General features: G+C 38.6%; 2 protein-coding genes across 2 annotated transcripts in view; one reads left to right on the forward strand and one right to left on the reverse strand.

Annotated features, from left to right (window-relative positions):
- Positions 1–512: 512 nt before the first annotated feature.
- Positions 513–6,854, forward strand: txnb (thioredoxin b). Its single transcript, XM_088924190.1, has 5 exons — positions 513–740; positions 3,354–3,458; positions 4,633–4,692; positions 5,179–5,244; positions 6,688–6,854. The coding sequence occupies exons 1-5, from the start codon at positions 717–719 to the stop codon at positions 6,748–6,750; spliced, it is 318 nt and encodes a 105-aa protein (XP_088780316.1). The 5' UTR covers positions 513–716; the 3' UTR covers positions 6,751–6,854.
- Positions 6,855–8,519: 1,665 nt separating this feature from the next.
- svep1 (sushi, von Willebrand factor type A, EGF and pentraxin domain containing 1) overlaps positions 8,520–14,097 on the reverse strand; it is a 93,942-nt gene continuing 88,364 nt past the window's right edge. The window contains exons 47-49 of the mRNA XM_088924178.1: positions 13,676–13,771; positions 10,281–10,374; positions 8,520–8,840 (exon numbers count right to left, since the gene is read on the reverse strand). Coding sequence (XP_088780304.1) covers positions 8,810–8,840; positions 10,281–10,374; positions 13,676–13,771 — 221 coding nt within the window. The 3' untranslated portion in view covers positions 8,520–8,809. The remainder of the gene's footprint in view (positions 8,841–10,280; positions 10,375–13,675; positions 13,772–14,097) is intronic.

The raw sequence follows: 14,097 nt of genomic DNA on the forward strand, positions 1-14,097 counted from the left end.
GTCCAAAGCGCACACTTCCGCTACCATAATCCACCCGCCCTCTTAAACAGACAGGTCTCGCCTCCTGGCGCCGTCATTCATATATAGTCGTACTGAGTTTGGCTGGAATAAATTAAAAAAAAACACAACAACCCAAGGCGAAGCGATTTCCATCCCGCTGGGGGGGAGGGCGAGGAGGACGTTTTGCGTCTCTCCGGCCTCATCTCAAACTTGAAGGGCGACAGTAGTGGCTGGTTTGAGCGGGTGTATGTGTGTGTGTGCAAACGTTAGCTGCACTATGGTGGCCCTGCCACGGACGAGGTGGAAAAGAGAGCGTTTTTTTTTTGTGTGTGTGTGTTGCAAAGCCCCCCTTCCCTCGCCCTCCTCGAATCATAGGGCTTATTTTTAACATGTCTAAAAAAGAAACAGGATAAACAAATCGTTATGTTATCTGTGAAGCTTGCCCTGCTTGTCAGGTAGTAAGTGGGTGGCTGCCGGCTGGTCAATGGTTTCCCGGGCCGGACCACCCTCTCTCTCTCCCGGGCCCGGGGCTGACTCATTGCGCCCGGCCTGGAGAGGGAGAGAGAGAGAGAGATGGGTGGGGGCCGGGCTCTCCTCGGTTTATAAATCGGCTCTCCGCACACAAAAAAACACACACAGTCTCACTCGCACAGAGCCCGGACGTTGGGATAACAGCGGTGTTTTACACTGTTAGTTTTTTTTTTCGTCCTGCCAAAATGGTTCTCGAAATCGAAGATAAGGTGAGGAGTCCACACAGTTGGGTTTTTTTTTTTTGGACGATCTCCAAATGCTTTTATTCCCAAATGGTGTCTAGTTGCATGCTGATTACCTTGAATTTGTGTGTGTGTGTGTGGAGGGGAATTTTCTGTAACAGATGCATTTAGACTTTGCGTTGTCATTGAAACCTCTTGAGCCGCCGAACGGAGAAATATTTGATACATTTATTGTGCGAACAGGGTCTTGCGGTTTCAATGGCTAAGGAGTATGATCCGGCCAAAGCGGTTATGTGAGGTGGCTCGGGAGAGGGAAAAAATACAGTTGCGCTTTAATCATCAGGTGCGTTTCTTCTAGGTTTTCTGTTCCGCAAATGGGATGGTGGAAGCTTATTTTTCTGTAAGGGTGAATATCGCTTCGAGATCAGTTAAACACTTCCAGAAATAGTCCCTCCTGACTCGGCAGCGCGCCAACCCCGCCGTCAGAAATCGCCATGTTTGGCGTCTGCCTTTTGAAATTGCTATTGTAACTTTATATCTTATAGTCGCACCCTTTGTCTTACCTGTCTTCCACCAAGCGTAGTTTTTAAGAGTGCACGTTTTTTTGTTTTAACCCGGTTCTCTCGGTGACCTGTCATTTCATTCGTATCGCTGTGCAAAACCATTTAAAAACGCTGGGAAGTTTCCGCGTTATGAAATCTGGTAACATTGTATGGGATATTACATGACAAAAGCTAATTGTTCTGTAGTATTATTTTCGTACATGAACGTGTTGGGGGACCGTAGGGTTCAGTGCTTGTTTGTTTTACACACCCATGCTCCGCGACCAGAAAATAACTCACGAATTGCAGATCTTTCTTGGGGAGGCTGTGTAAGCAGCGGTTCCCACAACGTGTTTTGCAACGGCAAACCAGTTCACCGCTGAATTCAGAACAACGCGTCTTATCAGTTTGTCACAATTGCCAATTTATGGCGCTGCACGGAATTTTATTTCCTCAATCTCCTTCTTTGGCGAAAAATATTCATCCTCTACTTAAAAAAAAAGATCTGTCACTTGGCGCAGCGTGACGCGTGGATGTTTGAACTTCATTAACTGTAGTTGGGACCTCTCGCTGACCCCTGTATCCCCCAAGAGAGAGGGACATGTTGGAAACTAGCTACAGCCTTTCTGGTTTATTAACATTAACCCAGCTAAATGGTGGGGTGGTGGAGGAGAGAGTAGCAAAGGCAGTCTGTACTTGTTTTGCAAGTCGCGCAACAAAACAGGGTTCTGTCCAATAGGTTTTAAGATGCAGAAGCACCTCCAGGAGTACTAAAATTAACACAATTCTAAGATGTAGGAGGTGGGGAAACGGGTGGAGGATGGTTATTTGTTTTTAATGAAAGTCATAGCAGCCGTATCTACAATTGTAGAGAACACGTGGAGGCGAGCAGCTGGCTCACTGGGGCGGTGGTTCTGACGCAGAGTGGCGCGCTGGAGCACTCGGCCCACTTGCATTATCACTGCGCTTTAGCCGGTAGTAGAAATAAAGGCACACACCACCTTTTTTCAAATTAGACGACTTTTTTTTTCCCCCCCTCCCCAAGTATGTCAGCACGTTACGGAACGGTGTCAAAAGTTGTCCGCAAGCGTCACGTTTTAGGTCCACTGTATTTAAATTTTTTTTCCACGTTCTAAACTTTCAAAGCTGAATGTTTTCAAGGACCTTAATGTAGGGGTATTGGATTGGGTTAGGTTTAACAGGCAAAATGCAGTTTTATGTCGTTTAAACTACCTTCAAAATACTGCATTTGTTTCATTACTAATCAGAGTTGTGAAGGTTGACACTTGAAACCAGCATGTTTCCCCCCCCCTCAACTGGTTCCTCCTATAGTCATGTCATGTGTTGTCATTTACTAAACTGCTTATGCCATACTGTGTCGTGGGAAGCAACAAGCACAAGGCAGGACATGCCCTGGACAGGGCACCAGTCCATCGCAGGACAAGTGCAAGCCAATCATACATGGGGACGATTTGGAGGCCATGGTAAAGGCAGAGGGGGAATATTTGGCCTAGACACCTGGATAACTCCCTACCCTTATCAAGAAATGCCAGGGGCTCTTTAATGACCACTGAGAGTCTGGACCTCAGTTTAACATCTCAGCCAAAAGACGGCGCCCACTACAGTATAGTGTCCCCGCCACTATACCGGGGCATTAGGACCCACACAGACCGCAGGGTGGGTGCCCCCTGCTGGTCCCACTGACACCACTTCCAGCAGCAACTATAGCTTTGCAGGAGGTCTCTGCTCCAGGTACTGGCCAGGCTCAACCCTGCTGAGCTTCAGAGGGGTAGCCAGTTAAGAGCTGCAGGGTGATATGGCTGCTGGCTCCTCACATAATGCGCTACTTAAATTTGTTAATTAGCAGCTTGTTAAACCATAATTAAAATTGCACAAATACATTTAACAGGTAACCAGGCCACAGAGAGAACGTGCACTTGACATTGTTAAATTCAACACGTTGAAACCACTGAGGTGGTAGCCTCAATTCTTGCCTTATTTCAGAGTTTTGAAATTATCTGGATGCGATTTTTTTTTTTGTAGGAAAAACATGCCATCTTTAGCTAGTTCTCAACAGCCCTGTTCTTTAATTTCACAGGGTGCTTTCGATCAAGCCCTGAAGGATGCTGGGAGCAAGCTTGTCGTAGTGGATTTCACAGCTATGTGGTGTGGACCATGCCAGACGATTGCACCGTTTTTTAAGGTGATTTCCCTTTTATTGCAAAACAAAAAGGTTAAGAAAGACACCACTACCTCAGTATCCTTAATAGTGGTGGAGAGCCCAAGGAAATGACAGGTTTTTTTTTTTTTTTTACACTGGTGCTGGTTGGGTAAACGCAGGTTGTGATCTATGGTGTAGCCCAAAGTAATGGAGGATGTTGTCAAGATGTTTGCACAATCAAGTCTTTCATTAGATGGGGCACACCCGGGCTTAATAGTGCATTCTGCAAGCACAGCTTGGAAACGCAAACCGGGCTGACTCACGTCGGATGGAGGAAGTGGCGGCTTGAGATTTAGGTGACCTTAGACTGATGATGAACAGTTTCAGCTTGTGGGCTTTCTTTGCTTCTCCACAACATCTAAGGTGGTGTCGCAATTCGAAAGTCTGACCTGGTGTGCTGTATTTATGCAGTGGGCTGTATCCCGGTTTCCTAGCAACAGCTGGAAAAGCCTAATGTACCTGCATGCTTAATTATCCATGTTAATTAGTGCCTCTGGGAGGTAGTTGCTTAAAGAGCAGCTCCAGAGATGCGTTTGACCTCTGTCTTAAGTTTACTGGATGTACCTTGCACAGGAGCAAGTATGTGATCCAGTCTTGTTATTATTGGTAAAAAAAATGATCAAGAATTGATCATTATAAGAATCATTGATCATTATAAGTTGTTATAAGAAAACTGTGAAAAAACTACTTCAAAGAAAAATGTAATTGGCCATATTTACATTGATTAATCAAGCTTGCCAAATTGCTGTTTATTCTATTGATTATGCAACATTTTGATTAAATGACAATTTTGGGGGACACTGGGGTTCTGCACCTCTTCTCTTGGATCCTGGGGCCTGAGGCCTGTACTGATGGAGAGGAAATCAAGCAGCTGCCTTCACTGTTCATGCACACTGAGCTATGATGATCCCTAGCTGGGGAGACGGCAGATTTAATTACTAAGTGTTATTGATGGATTTTCTGCCTGGACCTACCCTTAATGCACAACCCTGTATCAGTTGCTCAAACTACATAATTGTGTAGAAAATTAATTAGTTCAAAGGACTTTGAAAACCTCTATCTGAATCTTGCTCTCTGTGGATTAGTACACTGTGTCGATTAACTAATTTGGGTATAAGTGACATCTGTAATTTCTCTTTTATGTTTCTTTATTTAGGATCTCGCAAAAAAATACACTGATGTTGTTTTCCTGAAAGTTGATGTGGACGACGCACAAGTAAGCATTTTTTACGGTTGTTTTTTAATATATGTGTAAGTTAATTATCGGTTCTTTGCAACACCTCATTATTCTGGTTTCAAAGACTGATCACAGTGTGACATTCAAAATTCTGAAAGGAGTTAAATTTTCTGTAGCTCAGAAAAGAATCTATGGAAATTAATAATAGGAACATTATTGGGAACAGGAAGCACCGCTTCAAAGGGATGATGAGTAGTGAACTTGATCATTCACCCGGTGGGTCTACCTGTGTCTGTGATCATTGGTACAGCCAGTGACACTCTTTTGTGGACGACGGTTTGACTCGGTGTACTTTGCTTCATGTTTCACTTGGAAGACTGTAAGGTTGTCCTTTGCCTTGTCCTTGCCTACAACCGGAAATTAGTTCTGTTGCTTTATTGGTATAAAAGTATTGATACTGCAGAAAAGGTGTGCTCCAAAGCGTTAAGAAAGTGATTTACTTTACTCTGTTTTTTTTTTTACCAGGATGTTGCATCACACTGCGATATCAAATGCATGCCAACATTCCAGTTCTACAAAAATGGGATCAAGGTATATAACACATTCTGCTTTTTTTGCACATAATGCATCCTTGTACAGTGTTTCACACCCATGTATAAGTTGTCCACTTCTACTCTTTGTATATCTGAGGATATTTATATGGAACTTTTCCTAGATTTTTAAATAGTGATGCAGTTTACTTTTTTTTTTACTAGGTCTTAGTTTGAAAGTGTTTCTTGAGAGTTACTACTTCTATTAGGAGTGTTTTTCACATATTTGATATTCTTTATCTAATAAGGAAGAGAATTTAAAAGGGGGAGGAAAATGGATGAGATGTATTGGGCTTTTCTGGAATTCCTGAGGATGGAACATGTCTTCTTGGACAGCCTTTTCCACACAATAATACAACATGTGTTACATAAGAATGTGAAGTCTCACATTTTCCAGTCTGAATTTTGTGGCAGTCCATGTGAATCATCCTTTTGCATTTTCCTATTTGCCCTCTTTGCTGTGATTGTAATGCTGTACATTTTTGGTTGTAACGAAGTGGGTGGTGTCCTTGTATAACCTCTTCGCCACATGAGTTGAAGTAAAAAAAAACAAAAACAAAAAAAAGTCCTCATTTGCACCGATTTCACCGTTAAGGTAATTTTCATCTACGTTTTGTGCAGTATTTTAAGGTTCTTGAACTTTATAAAATAAACTGAGCACATCTAGCAAGATGCATGAAATGGATTGCATTATTTTAATTCTAAAGTGGTGAACATTTATTTAAAAAAAATTAAAATGTGAAACCATTTGGATGTACTGTACTATGACAATTTAAAAATGTGCTAATTCCATTCCAATAGAAGTCTTTCTTTTTACAACACTCTTAAGGAAGATTATTCTTTTCTGTGTATTAGGCATCAGTATTATTGATAAGACTGTTCTTAAATGTAAATCTCTAGCCTTATTTTCAGATATCCAACTAAGCCTAAAAATGGACAAGTAATAGGTTTATTCCATGCTGAAAAAAAGAAGAAAGAAAACGCAACGTTTCAGCCGTGGAGCCTTCTTCAGGTGTCTAAAGGTTCTTCACACTGAATAAGGCTCCACAGCCAAAACGTTGTGTTTTCTTTCTTCTTTTTTTCAGCATGGAATAAACCTTTTACTTGTTCCTTTACAGCCTACGCATGCTGACGCAGCTACCCACCTGAACTACTAAGCCTAAAAATGGCTATTTAAAATTCTAGAAGGTTTTTTTTCAATTTATTAATCCTGTTTCATTTAATAAAGGGCTGTTAATGCAATTTGTTCTACTACACCATCCGCACATGGAAACGTTTAGGCTTCATGTTTTTTTTTTCATCCTTTTGGAATATTGCTGTACAAATGTCTTCTAAAATGTGTAGTTGCAATGTCAGTATTGTGGTAATGAAACCAAATGTCTTGCCACTATTAACAAAAGTTTTCTGGGGTCATTCTGAAGTTCTTATTTGTTTTGCTTTACAGGTCGATGAGTTTGCAGGAGCCAATAAAGAGATGTTGGAACAGAAGGTGCAGGCCTTAAAATAAATACAATTCCAAACAACATTGAAGAAACCTTCATAGTTTATAAATATTTCAAAATTCACTATTAAATTTCCATGCTGTTTACAATAAACATTTTTGTTAATTCATTATTGTCTGGATTTGTAATTGCATGCTGAGATTTGCTGTCATGAACTGCAAATTTCAGGGCCTAATTAACTTTTTAACATCTTAAACGTTCAAACCGAGCAGAAGCGATTTACTGTGTCTTCTTGGGACTTGCTTATTAGTATTACTATTGCTGCCACACCTTTTCCTGCAGTGTAGTTTCTGTAGCCTTGGTCAGGTTTAGTGACTACATTACAAGGGAAACCAAAACCAGCAGGGTGACTTTTACCATACCACTGATGTAAACCCTTCATTTTGGTATTAAGTTGTGGTTCAATTCAGCAGCAATGAAACCACTAATTTGTTCTCCCTACTTCAGTGTTCCAATAGATTTAAATGAATGCATTGTTTTAACTAGACCCACTTAGCGGTTTTTCTTTATAGAAGCTGTATTGCTGTTGTTAACATTACCAAACCATAGGTTTCTATTTGCAAATTACTTTTGAAAGGTATTTGAGATTAGTGACTCTTGTAACTCTGAAATGGTACCATACTACCATTTTAGTATTAATGCTTCTATACTTGCCAGGTAGCAAAATGATTGAATCAGTGGTGGGGGAGGAATGTAAAATCAACATAAACAATTTTCAATTTATTCAGTACCTCTTCTTCGGTTTGTGTGGTTACAGTTGTTCTCAAGCTGTTATTTTATATTGGTTTGTAAGGGTTTAACTTTTCGATCGTTTCTGTCTACCCCAATCGTGAAAGTATTCTGTCTTTAAAACGAGGAAATTCCATTTCGCTCCGTCACGGTTGGAATTGTACCCAGAACAGATAATCTCAGACCTACGATGTTCTTGTTTTTACAACAAGCTGTCAGCTGTAATAAACATAATTTGAATCCGCACAGAGGCAGCTGGAGGTTTCACTAGTAGTAATAAAATGTGTTTTCTTTACTCAAGCTGTTGAGGAGAACTGAAGTATTGGTATGCTAAAGTATAAGATTAAGGCTTCAGGCCAATTTGTAATTACTGTAGGTATTTTACACTATTGCGTAGAAAAAAAGGCTGTGAGCAATGACCTACCATCCTTGGGAATGGCTGGGCTAATGGTGTGAGACACGGAGACCTGAGGCTGGCAGGGAATCCTCATTCTGATCAACTACATTGGGGTTTAGTTTTGATCTGCCATGTAAAAAAAAAAAGACTTAAAAACAACAGGAAATCAGTCTTGCTCAGTTTTGTGTGAACTGTTGCTACAGTAAAATAAATACATCACCTGTACCTGCCTGCAGGAAACAAAAATGAAAGGGAGAGAAAAAAAAACAGGTACTGAAGATGATGAAAGATTTGGTTCTGCAAATTTTGTTTTTGCTCTAAGTTTCCAGTAAAGCCTTTAAGGAACAATGAATAGTCTCTTTTGTAATTCTAGGTCGGAGGCTTTGTTTTCTTTAATGCCTACACGGAGGATACAGTAGATGTTTCAGTGAGTCAGCCATTAAATTAACTCCTGCCACAGTCACTGTATTACTCTACACAACATGACCTTAAATCTTCTGTGACTTGTGTAAAAAATGTTTGCTGCTCTGTGGCTTTGTGTTAAGTTACTTTCAGATTTGCATTTAGACAACCAAAGGAACTCTATAAAGTGAACTGAGCACATCTAGTAAGATGCATGAATAGTAATGGATTGCATTATTTTAATTCTACAGTGGTGAAAATTTATTTGAAAATTAAGTTTTTAAAAAAGTGACAATAGTTTACACATATACATTGACTTACATAACAGTTTTTACAGTACACATAATACAAATTATATAACAGCATATAATTATTACTGTATATTTATTTTCTATATGAAAAAATACAGCTTTATTTTACAATTCAAAAACATTAAAAATTGTTGTTTACATTTATGAAATTGTGTTCCATATGCAACTCGGCAAGAATACAATATGATTCTGGAAAAAATACGTGACTGGCCACGAATTTTGTTTTTAGAAAAGGTAATATCCCGCTTTTCTTTTCCTGAAAAAACAAAACAACATCAAATCAATATGATCACTTCTAAACAGAGTTTGTAAAATGTCTTTAAAGATTTGTAATTCAAAGCAATGCAAAAGAGAGCATTTAAACTTATATTTTAAACCCATGTTTGTATTGTAGTTTTAGAGCATTTTTATTCACTTTTCAAAACAGTACAGTAACGTCTCAAGTCTGCCTGAAGCAATCTTGCACTCTTAGATTAAATTTAAAACTGGGAAAACACCTCAGAGGGAATTTAGTGTAATGAAGTGCAGGGGTTTACACACATAGCAAATACATACCATAGATACAAAATGAGGACCATTGAGCTAGAAGAGACAGGTGTTTGTCCACACTATATACATTTTCTAAACAATGTGTGAAAGCAATAAAAAGGCAAAATTAGGATATATCCATTTAAAGGTGTAAAATTAAAATTAAAGAGAGGTTATTTTAAAAATGTAAAATGCACTAGAAAGGCCTCATTTAGAATACTGTGTAATAATTTTGGTCATCAAGTATCGAGTATAGAAAATGTATTGCTGTTCTGGAATGACGAAATTTAGTCTCGAACAGGGAAAACTATGAGGAGACCTGAAATATTCAGAATCCTTAAAGTCATTTAAGCAACCCAGAGGACTTCTTCAAAATGAAAAGTAAAATAAAGAAAACCGACAGGAATTTCTTTACCTAAAAGGTTATGCGAGTAAGGAACAAACTACCCAGCAATGATGAAGTTGCTAACCTGATTCCCTTCTACACCATACTAAATGGGCTGTTCTTATATTCTCATATGATGAAATATGGATATATATATGCATTTCCTTAGAGCATTTTTCTCAGATAGGTGGGTTTTAATAAAATTCCATTTAATTGTAATTTATGTTTTTAACTAAAGAACTGTTGTGAAGAAATTGCTAATTTAGAAATATGAAGCAAAATGTAAATCTCTAAAAAAATAGTTCTTTGTAGTATGCAAAGAAAAAGCCTTCAAATAAATGTCTAAATTCTGTGAAACCACCCTTTCATTTAAAACATAAGAATTCAATTCACTCAAGATTAACTAAATTTAGAAAAGATTCCTACTCAGCCATTGCAGAACAGAGGACGAAAATGAGAAAAAAAAAGAGACAAAAGATGTGAAGCTGTACTGTAGTTTACAAACATTGACAGTACTTTCTATTTCTGGATTTTCACACACCCAAAATAACCTGTCTTGTGTAATATTTAATGTATTTATATTGACTTGGAAGGGTTCTGCATATCCTATGTTTTGCTTCAAGGTCCACATCGCACATACTGTAACTAGGTAAATCTTTGGAAATTATACTTTTCTGTGGCATTTACTGAATCATAAGAGCTGCTTGTGAGTGGGGGAGTGCCATATCTGTGCCTTTGTGAGGCAGTCAGGAAAACAACCTTACACAGAGTCAGGTTTCTCACCTGGAGCAATCATATCCAGTCCAGGCAGGAGGGCAGTGACATCGATTGGGCCTGATGCATTTGCCCCCGTTTAAGCAAGGATTCTGGCAGACAGCTGAAAGAAAGTACACAAATGGATCACAGGCTTGCATTCTCTTTGTAAGGCTGGGCTGACACATGGCACTCAACATGACCACTAACAATAATTAGGAGTAGGAGAGGATATTGAAATTCATATGTGCAGACAGTAAACCATAATTTAACTCCCTAATCTCTGTTTTCTGTTGAATCATGAACTGCTAATAGGCCTATGACTTGAACCCTTGTCTTTTTCCTTTCTTCCATACGTCACTTAATACAGGAACATACTGTATTAAAGGGCTGAAACAAAGATGCAATTATATTTAATGCAACTAATTAACGCAATTCTTCCTCCTGCAATAAAGTCCAAATGGACTGACAGATCTGAATTCAAAGCCCTGAGAATTTCTTGCGCACATGGTGTTGTGTTAGTAAATGTACCAATGTGAAATGACTTTGAGTGCATATCTCATGTGTGCTCTTCTTAGTGCACGTCTCACTGTACTGATTGTATTGTATTATTATTATTGTATCATTCGTTACACTGTTGCTGTGTTGTCTGTGTTAAGCTGCTGTTGCACTGCAATTTCCCTCACGGGATCAATAAAGTATCTATCTTTAAATACCAAGTTTCTGTAGTAAATCAGGGCTACAGACTTAACTTCTGATTCTGTATGTTGAAAACTAGAATCCTTCTTAGACTTTGCAGCTTTGTGTCTAACTGCTAAAAGCTATAAGCACTGAACACTTTTATCAAATGTGCATTAAACACATCCATCCAATGTTTCTTCTTCCAATCCCCTTCTTTCAATCCGGGGCCAAGCCATGGTGCAGACAGGGTAAATCCTGGACAGGGACGGATTCCAGTCCATCACAGGGCGGACAGACGCAAGCACACACACAGTTTTCCCAGCAGCCAATTAATCTACCAGCATGTCTTCGGACTGGGGGAGGAAACTGGAGAACCCGGAGGAAACACACCCAAACATCAGCAGAACAGACAAACTCCACTCAGATAGCATCTCAGATCTGGAATTGAACAATCCCCTGCACTACAAGGCAGTACTGCTAACCACTGTGACGCCATGTTGCCTGCATTAAAGACAAGTAAGTACATTTCTAAACCTATTTACAGTCAAATAACAGGGGGCTTTTTATTTTATTTTTACTTTAATATACTTGTAAGTTGAAGCTAAAAACTATTAAACTGTCCACCCAGTTAATATTTAACTAAAGAATTAATTAAGTATTCATTACAAATGATCAATTAAGTATTCAGTATAATTTATAAAGAAGGTAATAAACTTAGTTACAAATAAATACTACTGGCTACAAATAGTAGAAAACAGAACAGGAGTACCCTGGAATACTGAAACAAGACTTTCACTGGACAGCAGGAGCCAGCTTTTAGAGAAACAAGGCAGACAGTATAAGTTTAAAATACAGTTTTGAAACCCAGTGACTCACAGTTCTCCTGTATATACTGTATAACCCAACACACGCGATGGCTTCATTATTTACTGTACCATCAAAAAGTGAAAGTGAGTGCTGTAAAAACTGAATATTATCACCCACACTGCGTAGTCTGGTAAAAGCTTCAGTTACAGTACATGAAACTTTATATAATCTCTAATAAAAAAAAATTGTATGGGCTACATCAAAGCCTGAATTCACAAATTATTTAACATGATTGTGTCACTGTGTATCTGTACAGTATCAGCACTATAAAGATTTAGCTGATGGTTATATTTTTAAATTGAGACCATACAAGTGGGTGTTTGTGTCAAAGCTAATTAAATAATACCTTCATGGACCTCCATACAGTATGCAGTCCTGTGGAGCTGCTCCAGATAATTAAGTAGCAGTTTTGCTTCATCCTGTGGTAAATATTTTCTTACACACCACAAGACGGTTTATCATGCTCATATTAAGGTTTTATTTCTATTACAAACAACATAAAAGCAGAACTGTGAATATATCCTCAGGTATTCGTTTTATGGGAGCAGTGTTTTTACCTACTGTACTGTCTTTTTGTGTTTCCTATTTCTTATGGGTGCAGTCTGCTACTACCAGACAGCAGAAATGAAACATAACGTGTGTGACATTTATCAGATCGCACTTCTTGAAATATTGCTGATTTAATCATAAGACTTTTATGTAGCAGTTAACGTATAGAAAATAAATATACAAATACATGCACATTGGCATAACAAAATATGATTAATACTGTTCTGTTTTGATATGACTGGTCCACATTTTCCACAAGAATCTGGAGATTGGTGTTAAATGTCCCATAGAAAAATGTAACCAGTTAAAATCAGAACGATTAAACTAACCGTTCTGCCCTCTAGATGCAAAGTGGTATTGTATTATCTTCAGGTTTCAGTTTGTACAGCTTTAACTTGCCTTAGTCCTGGGGGACACTGTTGTAAGGTTACCATGCATATATTGTTGCTCACGAAGAAATATTTCTATGGTAACAAAATGACATACTCAAGACCCAGTGTGGAGTATATTTAGTACATCTGTGTTTCCAAAAAAAAAAAACGTCAATGTTTTAGCATTCTTTGGAGGTCCTGAAGAAAAATAATAACCACTTGCAAAACTATTACTATAAACTATTACTTAGTAACTTCAGATACAACAGTGTAATCACTGTTCCTCAGGCCACAATCTGTTTAGGTGTGTAGAGAGGATATTTAGACAATTGTATTGAAAGATGCAGAAATTTGGCCCTTGGGGTATTCATGTGAAAACAACAAATCTATTACCTGCCCTGACTTTAAACTTTAGAATCGATTCCTTGAAACTAAAATTGAATGAACGTGTGCTAGACTTCACAACACACCAGGCTTTTATGAATCTGTTAGAGTGATACACTAATTGTCGTAAGATGAAGATCTTCATGAATGTGTTATTTATGGTATGCTCAAGTATGCTCATTAACGGTATTTAAGACAAGCTGTGACAGTCTAATTCCACAGAGTTATTTTTAAAATGTATTCTATTTCACAACATCCCCAGGATGATCAGGACCAACTAGTGTTTTGTTCTTGTTTTCATACTGTATAGCTTATACAGTTAATGTCTTCGCCAGTGTGTTGAGTTCAGAATTTTAATGAACTAAGGGGAGCCTTCATACAGCTTCAGTCATATTGGTCAATTGATGTAAAAATAGCAGGAGCGAAATACACATTGAGATTCAGATCACGAGGTGTTGTCAGTTTGTGGATCCCTCTCCATCCCTCTGAAATGCACGATTTCGAGGTATTTAAAAATCCACGAAACACTAGTAATAGCCATGCACTGCACTGTTTTGTGACATTTAAGCTTACCATTCTGGCAGCGTGTTCCTGTCCACCCATCCGGACAGTCACACTGATAAGGAGCGATGCATCGACCTCCATTCAGACACGGCAGGATGCAGATTGCTGCAATCAAGGAAGATTTTTTTCCATGTAACTGAAAGCTGTTTTTCACTCTCAATGGGAAGTTGCAATACAATACTCTGCTGACAAGGCTACAGAGAATTAGAGAACATGCTGTGTCACTCTGGTAAGGGAAATTTAATAAACCTTATTTTTCAGAGAAAATAGTGTTTTATTTTCAACAGGGTGGCAATGATTTGAAGAATATGTGAGCAAATCTGGGAAAATAATTTGGCTTATCCAAAACTATGAGTGTGACTGAAGTGTGAGCACTTGTGAACAACAGTGTTCAAGTGTTCCATTTTATTTTATCCTAAATGTGTTTTTTA

This window comes from Atractosteus spatula, chromosome 1 (assembly GCF_055471065.1).
Source record: "Atractosteus spatula isolate fAtrSpa1 chromosome 1, fAtrSpa1.hap1, whole genome shotgun sequence".
Taxonomy (NCBI): domain Eukaryota; kingdom Metazoa; phylum Chordata; class Actinopteri; order Semionotiformes; family Lepisosteidae; genus Atractosteus; species Atractosteus spatula.

Coding starts and splice junctions, on each gene's coding strand:
- txnb (XM_088924190.1), top strand. CDS start 717: ATGGTTCTCGAAATCGAAGATAAG. Junction 741..3,353: donor TTCTCGAAATCGAAGATAAG/GTGAGGAGTCCA, acceptor TTAATTTCACAG/GGTGCTTTCGATCAAGCCCT. Junction 4,693..5,178: donor TTGATGTGGACGACGCACAA/GTAAGCATTTTT, acceptor TTTTTTTACCAG/GATGTTGCATCACACTGCGA.